Source organism: Myxine glutinosa, chromosome 12 (genome assembly GCF_964187855.1).
Source record: "Myxine glutinosa chromosome 12, kmMyxGlut1.1, whole genome shotgun sequence".
Classification (NCBI taxonomy): Eukaryota; Metazoa; Chordata; class Myxini; order Myxiniformes; family Myxinidae; genus Myxine; species Myxine glutinosa.
Window position 1 is genome coordinate 78,996,311 of NC_136272.1, and position 24,086 is coordinate 79,020,396.

At 45.3% G+C, this 24,086-nt stretch overlaps 2 protein-coding genes across 4 annotated transcripts in view; one reads left to right on the forward strand and one right to left on the reverse strand.

The window, feature by feature from the left end:
• The window catches only part of LOC144888467 (uncharacterized), a 790,732-nt gene that overhangs the window by 161,295 nt on the left and 605,351 nt on the right, over positions 1-24,086 (reverse strand). The gene's annotated exons all lie outside the window — the stretch shown is intronic.
• The window catches only part of LOC137437538 (enhancer of polycomb homolog 1), a 115,177-nt gene that overhangs the window by 38,946 nt on the left and 52,145 nt on the right, over positions 1-24,086 (forward strand). Inside the window, exons 3-8 of one of the 3 annotated variants that reach the window (XM_078766048.1) lie at positions 9,616-9,692; positions 11,325-11,399; positions 19,612-19,688; positions 20,415-20,560; positions 22,672-22,831; positions 23,135-23,280. In XM_078766048.1, coding sequence (XP_078622174.1) covers positions 23,170-23,280 — 111 coding nt within the window. In that variant the 5' untranslated portion in view covers positions 9,616-9,692; positions 11,325-11,399; positions 19,612-19,688; ... (1 more) ...; positions 22,672-22,831; positions 23,135-23,169. Of the gene's footprint in view, positions 1-9,615; positions 9,693-11,324; positions 11,400-19,611; positions 19,689-20,414; positions 20,561-21,359; positions 21,760-22,671; positions 22,832-23,134; positions 23,281-24,086 lie in introns of those variants that run through there. The other 2 variants (XM_078766047.1, XM_068131944.2) reach the window with 2 other exon arrangements.

The window sequence follows — 24,086 nt, forward strand, 5'->3', positions numbered from 1 at the left end:
GATCTCTCGATGTCTCCATGTCTCTCGGTCCCTGCTCTCAAATGTTGTGTTTGTGTCCTTCCCCCTCTCTCCCCATCTTGTCTACCGCTCCCTATGTTATATGTTTTATGTGTCGGTTTGTCTTTCTGTGTGATTAATGTTCGCTCTTTCACGAGCCTCGATCTTGTATACAAAAAAAAAAAAAAAAAAAATCCTTCGCTGAAATCTTTGATCAAGTCTTCTCTTGCAGCCACGTCCAGGGAGGTTGGCTACAGTGCCATGGGCCTTAAACCTCCTGATAACATTGCGTATGGTGGACACAGGTATATCAAGGTCTCTGTAGATGGACTTGTAGCCTTGAGATTGCCTATGCTTGGCTACAATTTTGTGTCTGACCTCCTCAGACAATTCTCTGGTTTTCTTTATTTTCTCCATGCTCATTGTGGTACACACAGCGACACAAAACAGCAGAATGACTCCTTTACTCTGTTCAAACTGGTTGAATGAGTGATTTTAATATTGCAGGTACCTGCAACTCAGCACAGGTGAGTTGAATTCCAAAGTAAAGGAGAATCACCTGCTTGAAATCTAATTATTTCTAACAACCTCTAAAAGGTGCCAATAATATTGTCTCAGCCACTTTAGGATTTCTGTGTGGAATAAGCTAAGATTTCGTGTTATTTTTCAACTTTTTTTGTTTTGTTCCACTGAAAACCAAAGAAATACATATGTAGATGCCAAAACATGTTTTAATTTCAACAATTTTCTGGAAGAAATGGTGCATTATTTGAAAAAAGCTGCAAGGGTGTCAATATTTTTGACCATGACTGTACATAGTTTCCTTGTGCTTCCAGCGATGAAGTCACCGGAGGCATAATGTTTTCGGGTTGTCTGTCTGGCTCTCTGTGCATTAGTTTGTCCGTGATCGGTTTTCGTTGCCATGATAACTTAAGAACGGCTGAGGGGAACTAAGTCAAACTTGGTAAAAGTACAGTGTATTCAGAAAGTATTCAGACCCCTTCATTTTTTTCGCATTTTGTTATGTTGCAGCCTTATGTTGAAATCGTTTAAATTCTTTTTTTTCCCCTCATCAATCTACACTCAATACCTCATAATGACAAAGAGAAAACAGGATATTAGAAAGTTTTGCAAATTTATTAAAAAGAAAAAAACTGAAATATCACATTTACATAAGTATTCAGACCCTTTGCTATGACACTTTAAATTTTGCTCAGGTGCCTCCCATTTCTCTTGATCATCTTTGAGATGTTTCTACACCTTGATTGGAGTCCACCTGTGGTAAATTCAATTGAATGGACATGATTTGGAAAGGCACACACCTGTCTATACACAAAGAATTAAGTTAAGCACCCCTACACAACGAATTAAGGTAAGCACCCCCTAATATATATTCTTTGTGTATATGTATACATTGGCATATATTCTAAGGTATGTGAGATCAAATAATGATTGGTATGACATTAGCAATTATCCATTGATGAAATTGAGTGATCAAAGTGAAAAAAAGTGATTGGTTGAGTCAGTGATCCGATCACGTGGGTCCTACACACGTTATTGACGCAAAGATCGCTAGAGGTCTTCTCAGAACAATGACTGTACGTTAGAAAACATAAACGTCATCCACACTGTCCGTGATGGACCTATAGCTCCATACTTAAATTGAGGTGAAAATATGCCTAAAATTCCCAAAAAATTTCACCTTAAATTATTCAGAATAAAATATTGAAAACGGCATGATTGTTATGTTTTTATGTGACCATAATATCACTTCTCCAGAAAATATAGCAATATCATGGGTATATTACACTGTTTTGACGACAACAAACTTGTAATGTGCGAGGTTGTAAAAAAACGGGGGGGGTGCTTAACTTAATTCTTTGTGTATATATAAGGTCTCACAGCTGACAATGCATATCAGAACAAAAACCAAGCCATGAGGTTGATGGAACTGCCTGCAGAGCTCAGAGACAGGATTGTGTCGAGGCACAGATCTGGGGAAGCCTACAAAAAAAACTTCTGCTGCATTGAAGGTTCCCAAGAGCACTTCCGTTTCTGGTCTTGCTGGCGAGGGTTCGTTTATTCTCAGCTCTCCATGCTATCCATCGAAATCGAAGTTAAGTAATTGTTCCCATTTGTATTTTCGTTATAACTATTTATTTTATGGTGTATATATTGTCTCCCGACGAAGATTTTCGGTGCAAATCTTTCATACCTGTATTGAAAATCGTGTTAATTCGGGTCGTGTTTTGAGGCCTTGTAGTTGTACAGTGAACACTGTACAACCTTGAGGCTTTGTTTTTCTCTCAGCGGTCCGTGTTTTTGTGATCCAATAACTTTCGTTCTCTGTTTTCCCAATCTTTTCACCCCATAGCCCTCTTCCTTGTGTAAATCACAACTCAAAAAAATCCAAAAAAAAAAACATTTCCTTCTCTGTTCTCATTCGTTTATTCATTCTTATTCGTTCGTTCGTTCGTTCTTCGACCACGTGTTTCTCCCCCATTTCCCCAGATAGATTGTCAAATTTCAACTCATTATTTTATCGTCCATGCGTTATTGTTTTGATTATAGTTAGTTTTGGTGTGAATTTCCTGTAACTTGTAATTATTTAATCGTGTTCTGCTCCTCGTGTGCGGCCTTGTAGTTGTACCCCCGTCGGTGTTTGTTATCTTAATCGTGTTTTGCTTGGCTCTTAGTTTTTTTCCCTTCTACCCCGAACATAATACTCTGTCTAACGTTCTAAATCCCCACCTCCCTCCCCCCCCCCACCCCCAAAAACCAAACAAACAAAAAAAAAACCAAAAACATTTATTTTCCTTTCTCCACGTGTACTGTTGACTCATCCTGTATTTTCTGTCCAGGTGTGCTGTTCGCCCCGCCCCCATTATCTCCTTGCCATCCACCGTTTGCCCTTCACGTGACTCGTGGTGGTCCCTCTCGGCTCTCCCCCCGTTGGTATTTTTGTGCACATAAGATTGTTCACGGTTCTGTTTAAATATTATTTAAATATGTATAACCTTTCCCCTTCAGTGTTTTACTCAGTGGTATTTTACAACACGCTGTTTTTCTTCCTATTTAAAAGGCTTTTCTCAATTTCCTCTCCAACTCATTCCACCTCAAAAAAAAGAAATTCAATATCTTATACGTCTCCCTCACTACATGGTCTAAATTCACATTCATTCCATCCCTCCTCCATCATTCTGAACCGGATTGCTAACTTGAAAATCACAACAAACCCAATTTGTTTTCAATGTTCGTCTTTCATTAATCATCCACTTTCTAAACTCCCCTCTTGCCCCTCCCATCCAAATCCCTCCCCTTGCACCTACACTCCTAAACTCCCCCCTTGCCCCGCCACTCTTAAACTCCCCCCCTACCCCTCCACTCCTGAACTCCCCCCTTGCCCTTCCACTCCTGAACTCCCCCCTTGCCCTTCCCCTCCTAAACTCCCCCCTCACTCCTCCACTTCAAAACTCCCCCCCAACCCCTCCCATTCAAATCTCCCCCCATACCATTCCTCTCCAATTCTCCCTCCTCCCCCATCCTCCTCAAAGCTGCCTCCTCCCCACTTCGTCTCCCTTCTATCTCATACCTCCACCCCTCCCCCCCAACCTTCTTCTTTCCTCTGCCCCCCCTCAAACAACCCCTCTCTGTGCCTCATCCCTTCACCTTCAAACCTTTCATCCTCCTCATCCTTCCCTTTCTTGGAACTCTTCTGCAATCGCTGACACACTAACAACTGCTCTCCCTACGTCCCCCTCTCATCCTTCATCTTACCCTACTCCTCCCCTCCCCTGTCCTGTACCCGATGCGCCCCCTCTCTCTTCATTAACGGTATGGACCTCAAACATCCGGGGCCTTCGCTCAAACCTGACTGATCTTTCCATACAGGTTGCTTCTGACAATCCAGACTTGATCTGCTTAACAGAGACTTTCCTCCTTCAAGATGTCTCTGATTCCTTAATATATCTTCCTGGTTACTCCCTCCTCCGGTATGATAGACCTGAGCCTCGGCCTGGTTGTGGGGTGGCTATCTTTATCAAAAACTCTCTTCCTCACTCTCCTTGCACTGCCCTCTCTCCTCCTCACCCCCAGGAGTACCTCTGGCTACGGCTTCCTCTCCGCTCCCACCTTTTGTTCATATGTGTTCTGTACCGTCCCCCAAACAGTGATGACTCCATCGACATTTCACTGTCTGACAACATGGACCAACTTCTATCCACTCATCCCAACTCTCTCTTCCTCATATGTGGTGACTTCAATTGTCATCATGCCACCATGCCACCATCATGCAACTCAGGATCTTGGGTGTGGGTTCCTCTCTCACCAGTCATGGCACCTCAGCAAAGGACTTCTTTGACTCACTGGGATTGACACAATCTGTCAATTTCCCGACCCGGATCTCAGCCAATGGAGTATCTTCTCTTCTAGACTTGGTTATGACTAACTTCCCTGCTAATGTCTGCTGCTCTTCTTCTGCTCCAATCGGTTCTTCTGATCATGTGCTTGTCAAAGTGGACATCTCTCTGGCCATTCTCAGAGAGCCTCCTCAGCGTCGACGAGTCTGGCATTTCAGTCAGGCCGACTGGGACGGTCTTCAAGCAGCCATCAATCGTCTGGATTGGTCTCCCATCTCCACTGCCTCTGACATCAATTCTTCCTGGGAATTCTTCCAAAGCAAACTGATCTCTCTCATGCACAGATTTATCCCATCTCGCCTTCAGTTGTCTTACCCTTCCTCCCGTCCATGGTACACTGAATCTTGTGGTGAGGCAGTTGCCCTGAAACAACTTGCCTTTGCCTCTTGGAAGGCTAATCCAACTGAAGGAAATCTCAGTTCCTTCCACCAAGCTCGGAACAAGTGTGTGTCTACCCTCAGGAGTGCCAGGAAGCACTATCTCTCCTCACTCAAGAATGAACTCTCAAACCTGTCTCCTTCCTCCAAATCCTGGTGGCGTCTGGTCAAATCCGTTTCTGGTGTTTGTTCCCCCTCCATCCCCTCCCTTACCTCAAATGGCCACACAGTTGATATCGCACGTGACAAAGCCGAATGCCTCAACTCTGTGTTTGCCTCAAAATCCTTAGTCCCAAACCCATCTCTCTCTGTTCCCACCTTTCCCAGTCGAACCAAACTGCTCCTGGACTCTGTGACCTTCTCTCCTGACAAGGTGGAGGAGTTTTTGTCAAACCTCGACTCTGATTCTGCAACTGGACCAGATGGCATCAGCCCACGGGTCCTAAAATCCTGCTCTGCCGCTCTATCTCACCCTCTCTCTGTTCTTTTCACCCTATCCTTTGCTCAAGGTCATCTGCCAGCATCCTGGAAATCAGCAAACATTACCGCTTTACACAAAAAAGGTGCAAAAACAGATCCTTGCAACTACAGACCAATCAGCCTGCTCCCAATTATCAGCAAAGTCATGGAATCCATCATTGCTTCGGATATGAAATCTTTCCTCTTCTCCAATGGCTTGATCTCTGATCATCAATTTGGTTTCAGACCAGGTCACTCTACTCTGGACATGCTGCTTCTGCTGTCTCAACAATGGATGGAGGTCCTCAATGCCAAACAGGAAATCAGAGCTGTCTCCCTTGACATATCACGTGCCTTCGATACGGTCTGGCACCCAGCTCTGCTCACCAAACTCTCCTCCTATGGTATCCATGGAAATCTCCATGCATGGCTTGCGGACTTCCTCTCTGGTCGTAGTCAACGTGTGGCCCTGAATGGATTTCTCTCATCTCCCCTTCCCGTTCAGGCTGGAGTTCCCCAAGGCAGTGTGCTGGGCCCTGTGCTTTTTCTGGTCTTTATCAATGATCTCTCCGACTCTCTGGAAAATCCTCTGTATCTCTTTGCTGATGACTCCACTCTCTGCCGCTCCATTCCTCTTCCCTCAGATCGGCAGTCTGCAGCCTCCTCACTCTCTGAAGACCTGGACAAAATCACAGACTGGTCAAACATGTGGAACATGTCTTTCAATCCTGACAAATCTCACACTCTTACTATGTCTCTCCGAAAAGATCGACTGGACAACCCTCCCATCTACTTTCTCAACAATCCTCTCCAAGAAGTTCTGTCGCTCAAGCTTTTGGGTCTCACCATCTGCCATGATCTTTCTTGGGAAAACCACATTTCCAAGCTGGCCTCCAAAGCCAGTCGCCGACTGGGCATCCTCCGTCGTGCGAAGTCCTTCCTAGGCACACCTGAGCTCCTCACCACATACAAGGCTTTCATCCGCAGCTCAATGGAATACTGTTCTCCCCTATGGGCTGGTGCTCCTGCCTCACACCTGGCTCGGCTTCACGCTGTTGAATCCAAAGCTTTCAGAATCATTGGAATCTCCCGCGATGAAGCTATCTCTGAGGGCCTTTCACTCACTCACCGCAGGCAGGTAGGTGGTCTTTCTGTCTTCTACCGACTCCTCTCCGGCCTTGCTCCCCCAGCTCTCTCTGTGCTCTGTCCCCCAAATATTCCTACAGGTCGCACAAGATCTGCCAGCCACCCTCTGATGGTTAAACTGCCGAAATCTCGGCTCTCTGCTCACCTTCACTCTTTCATTCCTCTTTTCTCCCGCCTCTGGAACAAACTCCCACACTCACTTCAATCACACTCCTCCCTCCAGGTCTTCAAAACAGCTGTTCACCACCATCTCTTATCTTCCCCCATCCAAAACCTTGATCTTTTCTACCCCCACTAATTCACCCCAGATCCACCTTGTTTGAAATTCCAACTTCTTTCCTGGAAGTCTTGGCAGTGTCCATATGTTTTATACCTCTCCCACCCCCCCCCCCCCCTTCCCATGCCTCCCCCCCAAAGCCCTCTCCCTCCCACAGTTCTCTCGATGTCTCCATGTCTCTCGGTCCCTGCTCTCAAATGTTGTGTTTGTGTCCTTCCCCCTCTCTCCCCATCTTGTCTACCGCTCCCGATGTTATTTGTTTTGTGTGTCTGTTTGTCTTTCTGTGTGATTAATGTTCGCTCTTTCACGAGCCTCGATCTTGTTTACAAAAAAAAAAAAAAAAAAAAAGCCTGCTTGGAGTTTGCAAAAAAGCACCTAAAGGAATCTCAGACTGTGAGAAACAAGATTCTGTGGTCTGATGAAACGAAGATTGAACTGTTTGCCTTCCGTCTGGCCACCACGTCTGCAATTAGCCCTTGTTGCTCATTGCAACAAGTTAATTAATTGCAACAAGCTAATTGCTGCTTGTTGCTAATTGCTGCCCTAACTTTTGAACCAGTGATGGCATTTTGACCAAACGTGGTATAGATATAATGATATGATGCAAAGCTATTGGGTTTTGTACCGAGAATAGTTATGCACAAGTCTGATTTATTTAGGGTTTAATGTCACTGAAGGTGTTGCACTTTTGAAGGAATCACGGACTCGTATGCTGGAAATCTATCAACCCCCATCCATTTTCTCAACTACATTAATTTCTTATGATCACCGAATAAGACCGGATGTAATGGTCACACGACCGTTTAAACTTACAGTAGTTCCCTTGGGCTTGGAAGAAACCCATTGGGAAGGGTCAATGAGGTATGGGCAACAAAATGGTTATTCCAGCTCTCCTGAAATGATGCAAAGAATGGTTACAGGGAGAGGCTTTGGTCAAAAAGCACCTGGAACCCTCGAACATTCAACGTGGGTGACTGGGTGTGGGGTAGTATGAAGGCCAGGAAAGCTAGTGGAGGAGGATGATGATGGCCATGCAAATCATAAAGCCATTGAAAGATTGGTGGGATAAGAGTGTGCTCCACTTGGTGTTTTGGTTTCCAAGAAAAGCTAATCCCTTGAAATTCTACCCAATATATTAAACTCAGAGCAATGGGGAAGATGGTCAAAAATGTCCTGCATCACTGCTGACATGAAAACTGAAAGTGAAATCCTAAAAAAGCAATAGAGCAAGCACCAACAACACCAACACAAGTATTAGTCAGGTTCACTATGTTTTTTCGTTCAAAATCATGGTAGATTAGCAAACCTATACATTTTTGGAAACGTTATTACATGGAAAATCTGAAAATCAATGTTTACATTTGCCAATTCCGACCAATTCGATTCGACCAATTCGACCAATCGACCAATTCCATTCGACCATTCGACCAATCGCTTCGATCGACCATTCGACCAATTCGATCGATTCGATTCGATTCGATTCATCGAATTCGATTCGATCGACCATTCGACCAATTCGATTTGCCAATCAATTTGACCGACCTTTGCTTGTGTGGAACGGACTGTGAAAACGATGCGGACTATATTGTCGGATACGACACACAGGACAGTGATGACGAACTCTAAATGGTATATTCTGTAATCGTGTATGTTTGATGCCATTGACTGCCTGTGTATATTTTGTCATTGACTGCCTGTGTAGATGTGAAGTTATACTGACTGCATGTGTATATATGATTTTGCTGACTGCCTGTGTATGTTTGGTGATATGAATTATTGTGACACATTTTGATGTTATTAACTGCCTGTACAAAATGATAACATGTATTTGATTATGCAACTTATCGCGAATATAAAGACAGTATTTTGCAATTCAAAACCTTTGATTCGCGTCTTACCATTCCCCATAGCACTAATTTGATACTTTCATTGGATTCCTTGTCCCTGAAAATATAGGTTTAGTATATTTTAAAAAGTTTTTAGGGTAATTAGAGGCAGAAATAGAACAAAATATGTATTTTACAGTGGCCATTTTGAAAATACAAAATGGCCGCCATACAGGTATCTCTCCAAATGTAAACATTGATTTTTAGTTTCCTTATGCTATAACCTTTCCAAAAATGTATAGGTTTGCTAATCTACCATGATTTTGAACGAAATATAATTTATTGACATAGTGAACCTGACTATATATATAAAATAAAATATATTAAAACTATAATATATAAAATTCTCATTCCAACGCAACCACTCTCACTGATTGGATGACTCACTCACTGACTGACTGATATTAATGTTCGGTACCTTCCGGGTGACATGTAAAGCTGAAATTTCATGTACCGACGGACATTGAAGCCGATACACTGGGGAAAATCACAGAAATGTCGGAAAGGGTCCACAAAAGTAATATAACTGTAAACTGCAAAATATAAACCTCAATTGATATCTAGCAGGTCAGTGGTGCTTGCCTATAATCAAAAACTTCTACTTATTATGTACCTATTTATGAAGCACGGTTCATTATTGCTTGTGATGCGTTTTCACTCTGTTTGTTACTTGCAAAATCGAAGATTTTTCAAGTGTATTGGTCGGTTGCGTTTGTGGTTCTGTCTGTCTGTCTGTCACCGGCCTACAGGTCACAATTTTCAACCGATCTTCACGAAACTTCACCAAATCGTAGAGTTGGTCATAACCAAGAAGCCTATTGTTTTTGGGGTCAAAAGGTCAACTCAAGGTCAACCTTACAAAATCATCATTTTTCATCTTAAAAATCGTCACTTTTCTTCCTGTTGACCCGAGCTTTGATCAAGATTGTCAATTTTAATCTTGATGAAATGGATAATTTGCTGTATCAATGGAAATCTTTTTCTTGGGGGTGGGCGGGTGGATTTTTCAAGTATCGTGCTCCGCATGACGTCTTCTTGTTTTCTTGTTTTTCCAGGCGATATCTCAGCCACCCCTTGAGCGAGAAAGTTGATATTTGGACATGACAGTGACCAAGTGATTTGGCTATACAAGGTATTCTTGATTTATTGATTGATCAATTAATCGATGAATTCGTTATTTTTAAAATTAATTTGCTTAATTAATTAATGCTCAAAAAGCTACACATTTGGATGAAGCAGTGGTGGTATAGGTATGCTACTAGCCAATTGATTAAGGAATTAATTATTTCATAAATATTAGGTGTACCGGAAAGTAATGTCGTTTTTTTCAAAAATACTGCTGAAAAAAAAGACATTACTTTCCGGTACACCTCATACATCAATATTCTAGTGTGTAAGAAAAAAAAAAAGAAAAAAAGGAGAGAAGAAGAAGTAGAAACTTCTACTTTGCAGGAGGTGGCTTTATGCTTGAGGCAATTGACTTGTCTCTTTAGGTCTTGAGTTTAATCCCCGGCCATGCCAAAATGACACCAGATGAATCGGTCTGTGATCCTTTAGAGGTCAGCAAAATCGGTATCAGCAAGAGAAGAGGAACAACATTTGATCTGGGGATTTTTTAAAATATTTTTTTTTGGATACAAGATCAAGGCTCGTGCATGAGCAAACATTAATCACAAAAAAAATAACTGACACAAAACATGATGAAGGGCGCGGGACAAGATGGAGAGAGAGGGAAGCACACAAGTACAACAGTAGAGAACAGGGAAATCGGGAGATCTGTGGGAGGGAGAGGGCTTGGGGGGAGGAGGCATGGGAATGGGGGGGGGGGCGGGGGAGGGTGGGAGAGGTATAAAACACATGGACACAACTAGGACTTCCAGGAAAGATGTCGGTATTTCAAAAAAGTGTATCTGGGGTGAATTAACGGGGGTAGAAAAGATCTCAAGGTTTTGGATGGGGGAAGATAAGAGATGGTGGTGAACAGCTGTTTTAAAGACCTGGAGGGAGTAGTGGGATTTAAAGAGTGAGGGAGTTTGTTCCAGAGGTGGGAGAAAAGAGGAATGAAGGAGTGAAGGTGAATAGAGAGTCTTGATTTTAGCAGTTTAACCATAAGAGCGTTGCTGGCAGATCTTCTGCGACCTGTAGGAATATTTGTGGGACAGAGCACAGAGAGCTGGGGGAGCTCGGCCGGAGAGGAGTCGGTAGAGGACAGAAAGACCACCTACCTGCCTGCGGTGTGAGTGAGTGAGTGAAAGGCCCTCGGAGTTAGCTTCATCGTGGGATATTCCGATGATTCTGAAAGCTTTGGTTTCAACAGCGTGAAGCTGAGCTAGGTGTGAGGCAGGAGCACCAGCCCAGAGGGGAGAACAGTAGCGTGACAAGTAGTAGCAGTAGTGTAGGATAGCAGTAGCGTGATCCCCTACGCAAGAGCTAGAAGCCAGTGAAAGAGGAGCCTTCAGGTTGTCTCCGACTTTGGTCAACAGTCCTTTTTAACCTTTCCATAGCTTGTTTGCTGGAATTTTTGCTTTGCAAGGGTCTGCATTTGTCCACCTTATTCTAACAATTTGGATGTCTTCATCTCAATTAACATATGCAAGTTATCTGTAGCATGGGCTTTAAGGTAGTTTTCAATTAATTTTGATATGCATAAGTGGTAATTGTAGATGTTTGTGCTTTTGCGTTATTAAAGGTTTGTGTGTGTGCGTGTGTGTGTGTGCGTGTGCGTGCGTGCATGTGCGCGCATATGATGTGATTTGGCTTATAGACTAACCGCACTCATGAGAAATCAGACAAGCTGAAGACCATGTTGGAGGTGCTTGCGTCCCAAGTGACGTCGCAAGTATGCACACATTATTTTACTGCACTTTGCAACACAACTTCCTGAACATTCTGCATATAACCCTGCGTACTTAATGACATTAGGCCATTTTTTTCCTTGTAATGATGGGTGGAATGAAATGTCAGCTTCTCTTTGCTTCCCACGGTAGTTAGCATACTCAGATCAACGTACTATTGAATACATCCATTACTCTAGCTGCGGGGGAAAACCAGCCTCGGTGTGGTGTAATGATTAGAGTGTACACACTGAATCTGGGAGGTCGGCGGTTCAAACAAAGCACGGTAAGAGCAGAAGGTGCAAGATCAGAAAGGAGGCGGTAGAATACACAGAGACCACCGACCAGTCTGTAATTGGGAAGTGATAGGACCATAGACTCAGCTTCTGCGTGGAAGAATTATAATGGTCTTGAAGGCCTTGGTTTCCATGGCGTCAAGCTGAGCAAGATGTAAGGCAGGGGAGCCAGCCCAGAGCGGAGAGTGCAGTACTCCATCAAGCTGTGGATTAAGGCCTTGTTTGGGGATAGGAGTACAGGTGTGCCAAGGAAGGACTTGGTATGACGGAGGATGTCAGTGGCTTTGGAGGTCAACTTTGAAATGTGGTTTGCCCAAGAAAGATCATGACTGATAGTGAGACCCAGGAGTTTGAATGATTGAACATCCTCAACAGGGTTGTTAAAAAAGTAGATCTAGGAGAGTTTGCCAGACGGTCCTTTTGGAGAGAGATAGTGAGAATTGTTAGGATTGAAAGACATATTCTGAGTGTTTGACGAGCTTGTGATTTTTTTTTTTCAAGGTCCTGAAGAGAGGGAAGAGTGGGGTATGTCATGCCCGCCTGCCTTTGTGAATGATGAGGGATGTCATGGCAGAGGATGGAGTCACCAGCAACTTGATAGAGTATTTTCCAGTCAGAGAGATCATTGATGAAGATCAGGAATAGGACTGGGCCCAGAACACTGCCTTGGGATAATATGCTTAGTTAAATTATTTATTGTTTAATATGAACATGCAGGTTGGCCGCTTTTCACCTTTAGAAGACCGATCGTTTTTACTTTAATGCTCGTAAGTTGTTGATTTCATCTCATGTTTTGGTCTGATTTTTTTTCCCTGCTGCATTGTGGTCTCAATTAGCTATTCCTTAAATTCCCAGGGAATAAGAAAAGTCTGTTGATGTGCATTATAATATATCAGAATGCTACGTCATAGGTCTATACAACTGTGTTGGACTCTGTACATATTTTTGTGTTGTTTTCTTTCTTTTTCTTTTCGTTACAGGAGCGAGGCTCATGGAAGAGCAAGGCGTAACTGATGGTGGGACAAACGTGAAAGGATATAGTAGAGGGCCCAGGTCTGCGTTTTGGGATGTCGGTTACTTAATCTGCTGGAAAATGTCATTGCTACCAATTGTTAGGCCCATATTGGTAGACTATCGCCCGGGTGAATGTCGAGTGTGAATGTGGTGCAGTTTTTTTTAAATTGCTGATTTAAAATTATTCGTACTCTTAGTCCCTCCCATACATACAGTTTAACCCTTAATTTCCACTTTGATGAAGTTGGGTGGCTTTTTTATTGTAAACACAGCGTCTTGGTCAAATGGATATGCTGTGCCCACTTGAATCATGAAGGATAAGGGTATCTATCTATAATTCCAGTAATCTCTGTACGTCTGTACGTCTGTACGTTTGTCTGTGACCGCTGTTTCTCGACAACTACCGGTCCGATATACTTGAAACTTGCCAGGTATATTGCTGGGGACCCGAGGATGTGCCTTTTCAAGGTTTGAAATTAATCGGACAAGTACTTACCGAGCTATGGCGATTTAGCCGTTCGCCGTTCGCTTTGCCGTTGCGAATGGACCAAACCATTCATGTAAATAGAGGGGGGGGGGAGGGTTCTGTGGTCGTTCGCTTTGGCTTTGCGAATGGACCAAACCATTCATGTAAATAGAGGGGGGGGTTCTGTGGTCGTTCGCTTTGGCTTTGCGAATGGACCAAACCATTCATGTAAATAGAGGGGGGGGGGGGTTCTGTGGTCGTTGCGAATGGACCAAACCATTCACATCGAATCATCGAATCACATCGAATGGACCAAACCGTTCGCTTTGGACCAAACCATTGCATGTAAATAGAGGGGGGGGTTCTGTGGTCGTTGCGAATGGACCAAACCATTTCATGTAAATAGAGGGGGGGGGGGGGATATAATTTTAGATATATATATAGTACGGGCATTGGCAAGGAACGGGCACCCACGTACGGGCAATGCCCTAGTATTACTAAAAGGAGAGAGAGGTGTGTGTGTGTGTGTGTGTGTGTGTGTGTGTGTGTGTGTGTGTGTGTGTGTGTGTGTGTGTGTGTGTGTGTGTGTGTGTGTGTGTGTGATCTTGTGATGACCCCCACGCATTTAGCCAACATCCACGAGCAATGACGATTTTCTAGCAGACAAAGTAACCTAACTCCTTAAATAGGCCTCGTTACTTGTAAGGAAAGAGGAGAGGAAACACTGCAGCTGGCAAGTAAGATGGTTAGGTTAAGAAAGGTCAATGACGGAAAGAAAGAAATTGGGATGATGAGATGGTGGTCTACTTGACATCTTGGAGGGAAGGGTGAGACAGAACAGCCTCTGGAAGGTGGTTTCATAGATTGGTCTAAAAGGGTATAAATAAGTGAAGTATAAAAGAGTTGAGGTGTGCAGTCTTCCTGGATTTTGGAAGTAATTCTGTACCAAAAATCAAGGTATAATTATGAGCTCAACATCAGGATATTTTGAATTCGAGTGAAGAGAAATTTTCAGTTAAACTGACATTCATCATTTACTAGCAAAAGTACCCGGTGTTGCCGGATAACAATGAGTCGCTTCCTGACGGGAATATGATGTACGCAATCTGGGTTCTTCATCTGGAGGGAATTTAAAAAACAGATCACAAGTACACTGGAGCAGTGGCGTATCGAGGAAAAATGACGCTCGGGGCGAGATGTCAAATTGCCGCCCCTCGTAACTTCGTGTGTGTGTGTGTGTGTGTGTGTGTGTGTGTGTGTGTGTGTGTGTGTGTGTGTGTGTGTGTGTGTGTGTGTGTGTGTGTGTGTGTGTGTGTGTGTGTGTGTGTGTGTGTGTGTGTGTGTGTGTGTGTGTGTGTGTGTGTGTGTGTGTGTGTGTGTGTGTGTGTGTGTGTGTGTGTGTGTGTGTGTGTGTGTGTGTGTGTGTGTGTGTGTGTGTGTGTGTGTGTGTGTGTGTGTGTGTGTGTGTGTGTGTGTGTGTGTGTGTGTGTTCTAAAGGTCATGGCTGCATAAAATCATCAATTTACTTCTTTTTTTTTTTTAACTATTTTCTTATTTTGAGCATACCGAATAAGATTAAGAGGAAGAAGATGTCTGAATACAAACGGAAGTGGATGGGCTTTGCATTTTGAGATGCTTTCTGGTTTAGCAGATGCAACTGGTCCTAACCCCATCACAAACTCCCCCCACTCCACCCCTTTATTTAATTTCCGCACACGGTTAAAAATTACAATGAGATAAGCTCCGCAAACTCTTAATCCGAACCGATCTTCAACATTCCAACTTCAGAATTGACTCAAACAGTAACAGCTGTCCCAACTACTAAAAAAGTGTTCTTTACAAAAAACGTTTCATTCAAAAAACGTGTCTCAGAGCAGTTCCCATGGAAGTAAGAATTAAATTTCAAACAATTGTAAGTAAAAAAAAAAAAAAAAAACTAACCAGATATGAGAAATCGAGAATTGCGATACGAGAATATGACACGAGAATATAACACTAGATACGATACGAGAATCCCAGCCTCACTTAAATAAATGCATATATACACTTAGTTATAAAATCACTATATGTGGTAAATTTTGTCAGATTTCACTCCAGATGTGGGCATTATTTAGTCTGCAGCATCCAATCCTCTTATCTGAATCCAGATTTTGATGATATGCTTCAATTATGTCATGATAATCTATCGAGGCAAGGCACATTTAAGTAGGCCGAAACAATATGGCGGCTTAAGAACCCAGCCAGGTGCAGTGGGCTGACCAAGATGGCGGGTCGCCATATTGATAGACCACCACATGGGGTTTTTTTTCGTATGAGTACCTCATTGATCATCTTCAAAAAGGATGTTATAACACACCCAAACACCCAGTTTCCATCCTTGCAATCTGTTGGAGGTCCAGGTGTATGCATGCAAAGTTTAGGGCCGCTAGGTTTTGGAGTTTTGGAGTTTTGGAGGAGACAGACGGACTGACTGACACTGCCTTTTAATATGACCCTACTGCAAAGCCGCAATGAGCCGGCGAAGCCAAATCCTCTATTGAACTTTTTCGCAATTGTTTAATGCATATTTCCACATCCGCAAGATGGCGGTCTCCATGGAGCGATTTAGTGCGTCAAAGCTTCGAAATTCTCAAAGGATCCAGCAAAATCTGGCTTTTCAACATAATACGTACGCGTTCATTCACAACACCGGCTTCACCGGCTATTATTATAGATTTGGCAGCAATCAACTGGAAATTTAAAGAGGAAATTAAGGATGCACAAGAAGGGTCCTCTCCTGGGCTTCATGTTGGCAGTATACCACCTTCTGATCTCAGGTCATCTTCTATCCTTATCCTATCTTTTCTGCAACCATTGGAGCTCACCTAAATCTTTTCTGGTCGGCTTGGGGTGGGGGAGATAAGAAAGGGAGGGATAAAGTGAGGGAATGGAGGGGGACAGGGACAGAGGGAGGCAGGGGCAGGTCAGAGTGAGGGGAGAGGGGACAGAGTGAGGGGAGAGGGGACAGAGTGAGGGGGACAGAGTCATTGTTTCGTATGCAGCCTGTGGCTGCTGTCATCTTCTGGAAGCACGGCTGTGCTGCTGATGTAGTTGCCCCTGTTACCAGTAAGCTGGTTCTCATTTTGCCAACCTCAGAAAGGTGACCGGCTGAATCAACCCACCTGGTGTTATTTCAACAGAATGACATGGGTTTGAGCTCAAGACTCTAAGATATTAAGCCGGACAGAGTGAGGGAGAGGGAGGTAGCAGAGGAGAGAGGGAGGGGGCCAGATGATATAGAGGTGAGGAGGGAGGAGAAGATGTGGATGCAGGGGAGGGGAGGAGAGGGTGTGGGTGCAGGGGAGGAGAAGAGAGGGTGTGGGTGCAGGGGAGGGGAGGGGAGGGGAGGAGAGGAGAGGGTGTGGGTGCAGGGGAGGAGAGGAGAGGATGTGGGTGCAGGGGAGGAGAGGAGAGGGTGTGGCTGCAGGGGAGGAGAGCAAAGGGTGTGGGTGCAGGGGAGGAGAGCAGAGGGTGTGGGTGCAGGGGAGGAGAGCAGAGGGTGTGGGTGCAGGGGAGGAGAGCAGAGGGTGTGGGTGCAGGGGAGGAGAGGGTGTGGGTGCAGGAGAGGGTGTGGGTGCAGGGGAGGAGAGGGTGTGGGTGCAGGGGAGGAGAGGGTGTGGGTGCAGGAGAGGAGAGGGTGTGGGTGCAGGAGAGGAGAGGGTGTGGGTGCAGGAGAGGGTGTGGGTGCAGGGGAGGAGAGGGTGTGGGTGCAGGAGAGGAGAGGATGTGGGTGCAGGAGAGGGTGTGGGTGCAGGGGAGGAGAGAGTGTGGGTGTAGGGGAGAAGGTGGGCTGGAAGGGAATGGAAGGGAGAGTTGAGGTCCTGAAGTCACATTTTCCATAATGTGGAATTTCTGTGGGTCCCTGCTCCTGCCCCGTTTGCCTCAGGATATAGCCAACTCTTTCCTCATCCATTCATCAATGGGATCTGCTATATTTAACATAAATCACAGATCTACACTTTAAACAGCAGAGAAATACTTTGTAAAAGACATATGTAGTAAACATTCATACTGTCGTCGTTGTTTCAGATCACATAGACCTCTCTGTGTGTACTGCACTATTGTGTTCAGAACTGCTTTCTGTTTTGCTACACCTGTCATGCAACAGAAGGAAGCTTAAAAGTAAATTTGGCTTTAGTACAGGCCTAAAGAAAGACTTAACATAGATATTGATATCCTCTAAAACCTCCAATATGGTAAAATGTTTGTGTAGCATGCTGCATGTGCACGTTTCCAGCAAAGTGATGCGATGTACATGTAGTTTGTGAAGTGGTGAACATTTACAGGCATGCCAAACTTTAAAAAGAGACCACTTCCGGTGTGTACTGCAGTATTGTATTCAGATGTCTAATACTTTGCTATACATCCCAAAAAGCCATATTTGATCGGTTTTTTTTGTATGAATTGTTCTGCTTTGATCCATTGACCACATATCAGAAGTGGAATTAACAGCGTATCTTTCTGGCCACAAACCAGCACTGAAATAACTAAATGTTGTTGCCTGGAAATGTAATAACTCCAATAAAGTGGGATGTGTGTGTTTGATCGATTGTCTTATTGCATACTTGTGCAATCTTCAATATTTGTTTCTCTGATCAATATATGGAATGCATGTTCTTCAATGCATGTGCCTCATTCTATGATGAATATCAAGGGAAACGGAATAGGTGGTGGTGGTATTTTGTTTTTCACATGTCAGAAATGCATGTGTAAGTTTACTCAGTAAAAATGTGTGTCTGTGTGTGTCTGTCTCTGTGCGTGTCTGTCTGTCTGTCACTGTGTGTGTGTCTGTCTGTGCGTGTCTGTCTGTCTGTCACTGTGTGTGTGTGTGTGTGTGTGTGTGTGTGTGTGTCTGTATGTATGTATGTCTGTTGCTGTGTGTGTCTGTCTGTGTGTGTGTGTGTGTGCATGTGTGTTGGTGTGTGTCTGTCGCTGTGTGTCTGTCAGTGTGTGTCTGTCACTGTGTGTGTGTGTGTCTCTGTCGCTGTGTGTGTGTGTGTGTCTCTGTCGCTGTGTGTGTCTGTCTGTCTGTCAGTGTGTGTCTGTCAGTGTGTGTCTGTCAGTGTGTGTCTGTCAGTGTGTGTGTGTGTGTGTGTGTGTGTGTGTGTGTGTGTGTGTGTGTGTGTGTGTCGCTGTGTGTGTCTAACTGCCTATGTGTGTGTGTATCTATCTGTCTGTTTGTCGCTGTGTGTGTGTGTGTGTCTGTCTGTCTGTGTGTGTGTGTCTCTGTCGCTGTGTGTGTGTGTGTGTGTGTGTGTGTGTGTGTGTGTGTCTGTCGCTGTGTGTGTGTGTGTGTGTGTGTGTGTGTGTGTGTGTGTGTGTGTGTGTGTCTGTCGCTGTGTGTGTGTGTGTGTCTGTGTGTCTCTGTCACTGTGTGTGTGTGTCTGTCGCTGTGTGTGTGTGTGTGTGTGTGTGTGTGTGTGTCTATCTGTCTGTCGCTGTGTATGTGTATCTGTCTGTCGGTGTGTGTGTGTGTGTCTGTCGGTGTGTGTGTGTCTATCGGTGTGTGTGTGTGTGTCTGTGTCTGTCGCTGTGTGTGTGTCTGACTGTCACTGTGCATATGTGTGTGTGTGTGTGTGTGTCTGACTGTCGCTGTGTGTGTGTGTGTGTCTATCTGTCTGTCGCTGTGTGTGTGTATGTGTCTATCTGTCTGTCGCTGTGTGTGTGTATGTGTGTGTATCTGTCTGTCGGTGTGTGTGTGTGTGTGTGTGTGTGTGTGTGTGTGTGTGTGTGTGTGTGTGTGTCGGTGTGTGTGTGTTGGTGTGTGTGTGTCGGTGTGTGTGTGTCGGTGTGTGTGTGTCGGTGTGTGTGTGTCGGTGTGTGTGTGTGTCGGTGTGTGTGTGGCGGTGTGTGTGTGTCGGTGTGTGTCTGTCGGTGTGTCTGTCTGTGTGTGTCTGTCGGTGTGTCTGTCTGTGTGTGTCTGTCTGTGTGTGTCTGTCTGTCTGTCACTGTGTGTGTGTGTCTGTCTGTCTGTCACTGTGTGTGTGTCTGTCGCTGTGTGTGTGTGTGTGTGTGTGTGTGTGTGTGTGTGTATCTGCCTGTCGCTGTGTGTGTGTCTATCTATCTGTGTGTGTGTGTGTGTCTATCTGCCTGTCGCTGTGTGTGTGTGTGTGTGTGTGTGTGTGTGTGTGTGTGTGTGTGTGTGTGTGTGTGTGTGTGTGTGTGTGTGTGTGTGTGTGTGCGTGTGTATGTATGTATCTCTATGTCTGTGTGTGTGTCTCTCTCTCTCTCTCTCTCTATGTCTGTGTGTGTGTGTGTCTCTCTCTATGTCTGTGTGTGTCTCTTGTCAGATGGGGCAGTGTGGGTAAGTGTAGAGCAAGGGGGCTTGGTAGGTATGAAGGTGCAATTGTTTTCTGCTTAGGTGTGATAATCTTAAGTTGCATTACGTTATTTTTGTTTCAGGAGTCTGACGCTGAACGGCAGTTTGGAGTTGGCGATGCAGGAGGCCAAGGAGCGAACTGGATAAATCCTCAGAAAATGTACGACATTGAACGGGCTTGAGTAGCTGTCATGTGCCTGAGACAATGAGAATACCGAGGCATGACTGACTGTATTGGCCCGTTTGGGCGTTCCGACCTGAGCACACACCTCTTAGCGCTGGTATCCTAGATTCAAATCCCATATGATGACAAATCAATTTGTCCATTGTGTAGCCATGTTAATGTCATTCATATAAAAGTAACATTTTCCTTTTGTCCTTGTCCTGAATGTGATGTGTTTAATATCCACTGTGAGCTATAGATTAAACTTTTTTAAGGACAGAGGTGTGAAGACGGGTAGAATGATAGGGTTTGACATATGTTACACGCAAGATCCATTGTGTGGCTTGGCATGTTCCAGGCATGATATGTGCATGACATGCATTGCTTGGTATGGTATGTCTCGAGTGCATTTAATGACTGTGTGTGTTCCAGGTATGATATGTGCATGACGTGCATTGCTTGGTATGGTATGTCTCTAGTGCATTTAATGACTTGGCGTGTTCGAGGCATGATTTGTGCATTCCGTGGTATGTCATGTGCATTTAATGACTTGGCATGTTCCAGCCATGATATGTGCATGCCGTGCATTACTTGGCATGGTATGTCTCGAGTGCATTTAATGACTTGGCATGTTCCAGGCATGCAAATTTGCAAATTGCTCATGACGGAACATTTTATGGCATATCACAAGCATGTGTTGCTTGGCTCTGCGTATTGCTGCAGGCGAAGTTGGTGGGGCGGTGAAGACGAGAGCGGGGGAGCATGCCCGTCGATGAAGAGGAGGAAGGTTCTCCGATGGCTGTTCTTCGTTTATTTTTTTTGGAAAGGAAACCGGGGTCTGGGCGGTTTTGGTTTCGGCTGCGAATTTGGTAATAGTTGTGCAATTCTGGCGTACGTACACGCTATAATTTTGATGACACGGAATTGTACATTTTGCAAAGGTTTAAACGTATTTTTTTTTTTTGCTTTACCTTTCAAATTAATTGCACCGACAATGTGTAAAGTTTTGTCCGTAATGGAATAACGCCTCAAATTTGGGTTTATGAAGATTTGGTTTAATTTCATGCCCTGTGCAACGGTCTTCTTTGGCATGGGGGTGGGGTGGTCGATAATGTGCTTGGATGGCCAAGTGGTTCGGCAACTCGGACCAACATGTGAAGTTTTTTCACTTTGCACAGTTTAACCAAGCCAGCCTGCAACTGTGAAGAGATCGCCTGCTCCAAGCAACGTGGAGCAATAAATGGACGATGTTCAAGCGTTTGCAGCCTCAAATTACAGTGACGCACCATGGTGCGAAGTCAGGGTAATGATCACGTGGTTGTGGGACGAATTATGACATAGTCTGGCAATTTTTACGATGTTTGTACTCCCCCTCCCCCGTGACATGGCTCCACGTGATCGCTCCACATGACTGGAAGGCTGTGAATGTTGTGCGCGGACTTTGTGCAGGTTCGAGGGAAAGCCTGGCAAAGCAAAGTTGTCCAATCCGAGGATTACATAATTGCTTTAAAATGCTTTGCATCAGGAGCCGATGCCACGACGATTTTGAATGTACAAAGTGTTCCTCTATTAACTTGAATAACACGTTCCTGGCTGTTGCTTCGGTGCGAGTTTAAGAATGACGTCATCGCGTGTTCGGGGTATCCCACCTTTTCGCGCATGCGCGTTATAGTGATGCGCGCGGCATGCCGGGAGCGCCTGGTTTTCTGCATCCGCCATCTTGGAATGGCGTCTGTCGAATAAAAGAGGGAAAAAGCTCTGCGGAGCGCGATTAAAACTCGCTTTGCGTCGTTCTTCTGTCGATATGAAGATGTGTGGACGCACGTCGGGACGACCGGACTAGTCTTTGGGCAGTGGGTGGCCGCGAGTGTCGTGCAGTGCGCGGGCGGGCACCGCGGCCATTGTGTACCTCAGGATGAGCAAGCTGTCATTCCGGGCGCGGGCGCTGGACGCGGCGAGGCCGCTTCCCATCTACCGGGCAGAGGCGCTGCTGGACCTGCAGGAGTGCGTCTCCATTAACCGTGCGGTTCCGCAGATGCCCACGGGGATGGAGAGGGAGGAGGAAGCGGTATGTTTCCTTTAAGACGACTAACTGGGCCTCGGGCCTAGTGGTTGCTCATCCATCGCCCTGTCCCGGACTCTTGGCACTGTCGGCCTTTTTGGTCGCTTATTGGGCCGCCTGTCCCGCTCATTTTGTCGAGACCGGGAAGGCGACGTCGCCGCTTGGGCGACCGCCTCGGAACCGGGGGAGTTGGCTTAGCGCCCTCTGCTGGGCGGGCAGGTCGCAGTTCGCACTGCAAAGCGCACCTGTACACATGACATCCCACAAAGATCACATTGTACTGTACACATGCGAGCATTGCACGTTGCTCGTGGTGCTGCACGTTAAACCCTGCATTGTAGTTCAGGGTCTTGCGCATGGCGATACCTGCAAGTGGCCTATGTGCCACCCTGGGTCGTGCACGGCATGCCCGACACCTCGCACTTTGTATTCTGGCCAACGCATCACCCAAACACACACCATGCACACACATGTCGATATCAAGTGTATATATATATATATATAGGCCTATAAATAATATCGCAACGATTGTATTGCTGTACACAAACAACCTTTTTCCAGTCTCATTGGATCCACCGACTGTCCCATCGTTTACAAATCATTTTATGTCAATTGCTGTCACCCTCCTTGTCCCCATATCCATGTCACTTCCTCATTCACATTAGTTTTGTGCTTGTTTTCCTATAACAGTATACGCGGCCAAATGCCTGTTAAATGCATTTTGGAAAGTTTTTAATTTTCATTCAGAAATATCGTTCCACTCTTCGTGAAATGGTGCTGTCGGATTGGGAAGGTTTGTGTGCTTCATTCCCTGTACGTTTTCCCCGTTTTTCGAGCAATCTGGGACGGGCATGGTCATCTTCACACAGCGATCCCAGGCTCGACCCATCTGATCATGCGTGTGGTGTTTTTCATCAGGAACACCACCTGCAGAGAGCCATCTCGGCACACCATGTGTACGGGGAGAAGCGGGAGGGCATTGTCATTCCTGTCCCCAAAGCAGAAAGCAATGTCAGCTACTACAACGAGCTGTATCGCGGCGACTTCACGCAGCCGAAGCAACTGATACATCTGCAACGTATGTCAACCTGCATCATTTATGCAACTGGTGCCTTTTCATTTGGACACACTTGCTATATCTTGGTACTGACGCACTTGGTACTGACGCACTGGGCACTAATGCGCTGGGCACTAATGCGCTGGGCACTAATGCCCAGTTTGCGTACCGTGAGGTTAACATAATTGTCAGGAATGTCGTTTTGAATTTGCACTTGTGTATCGACGATGGCGTGTGCGTTCGCTCGACGTGCAGACATGTCTCGTATTGAGAGATTTGTTGACTCGTCTAAATTGCGCATTTACTCTTGTCGGCTTGTTGCAGCCTTCAGCCTCGAGTCCGATCTGCCGGAGTATGACATGGATTCTGAGGATGAAGCCTTCCTTCAAAACATCAGCCAGTGGAATACGGTCGCTCCTCTGCAGTTTGAAGAGATGATCGATCGGCTTGAAAGAGGAAGTGGGCAACAGGTGAGATGTGGGGTACAGCGAAGCATTCTGTTCGGCAAATGCCAACATTCCGTAACGTCAAAAGCTAAAAAATTTGAACATTTATGGTATGCTTACACGAAGTGGCATTTGACGTCACAGATATCAAACTCGGCTTATTGAGTGGCATTTGACGTCACAGATATCAAACTCGGCTTATTGAGTGGCATTTGACGTCGCAGATATCAAACTCGGCTTATTGAGTGGCATTTGACGTCACAGATATCAAACTCGGCTTATTGAGTGGCATTTGACGTCACAGATATCAAACTCGGCTTATTGAGTGGCATTTGACGTCACGGATATCAAACTCGGCTTATTGAGTGGCATTTGTCGCGAATGGGAATGTCACTTCAGTTTTTAACTTGTGGCCTAGTTCCCACTTGCGGGTCGTGATGTGTTCCGCTCCTCTTACTCTGTCTGGAGGACACCGTGAGCCGTATTGCAATGAAGAAAAGCTGCTTCCTCAAACTATGCAGATACCACCTGGTGAAGGGGGTCACCGTTTGTTGAATGTCGTTTCTTGGCAAGGGTTATACTGGGTGGTTTGCCATTGCCTTTCCAGCGGTAGCTAGGGAAGGAATTTGTTCAGAGTTCCGGTGATAACTCGCTTGCTCTTCACGAAAGACACCGTGGGATCTTTAACACCCACCAACTAATGCTGAGAGACACGACCGTCCCAGTTTAACGTCCGTCCATCCGAGGGACGGCGCGCACACACTGGTAAATCACCCTGCCTATGAAACACCAGGATGACAGTTTATAGGTTGGTCAGGATTCGAACCCAG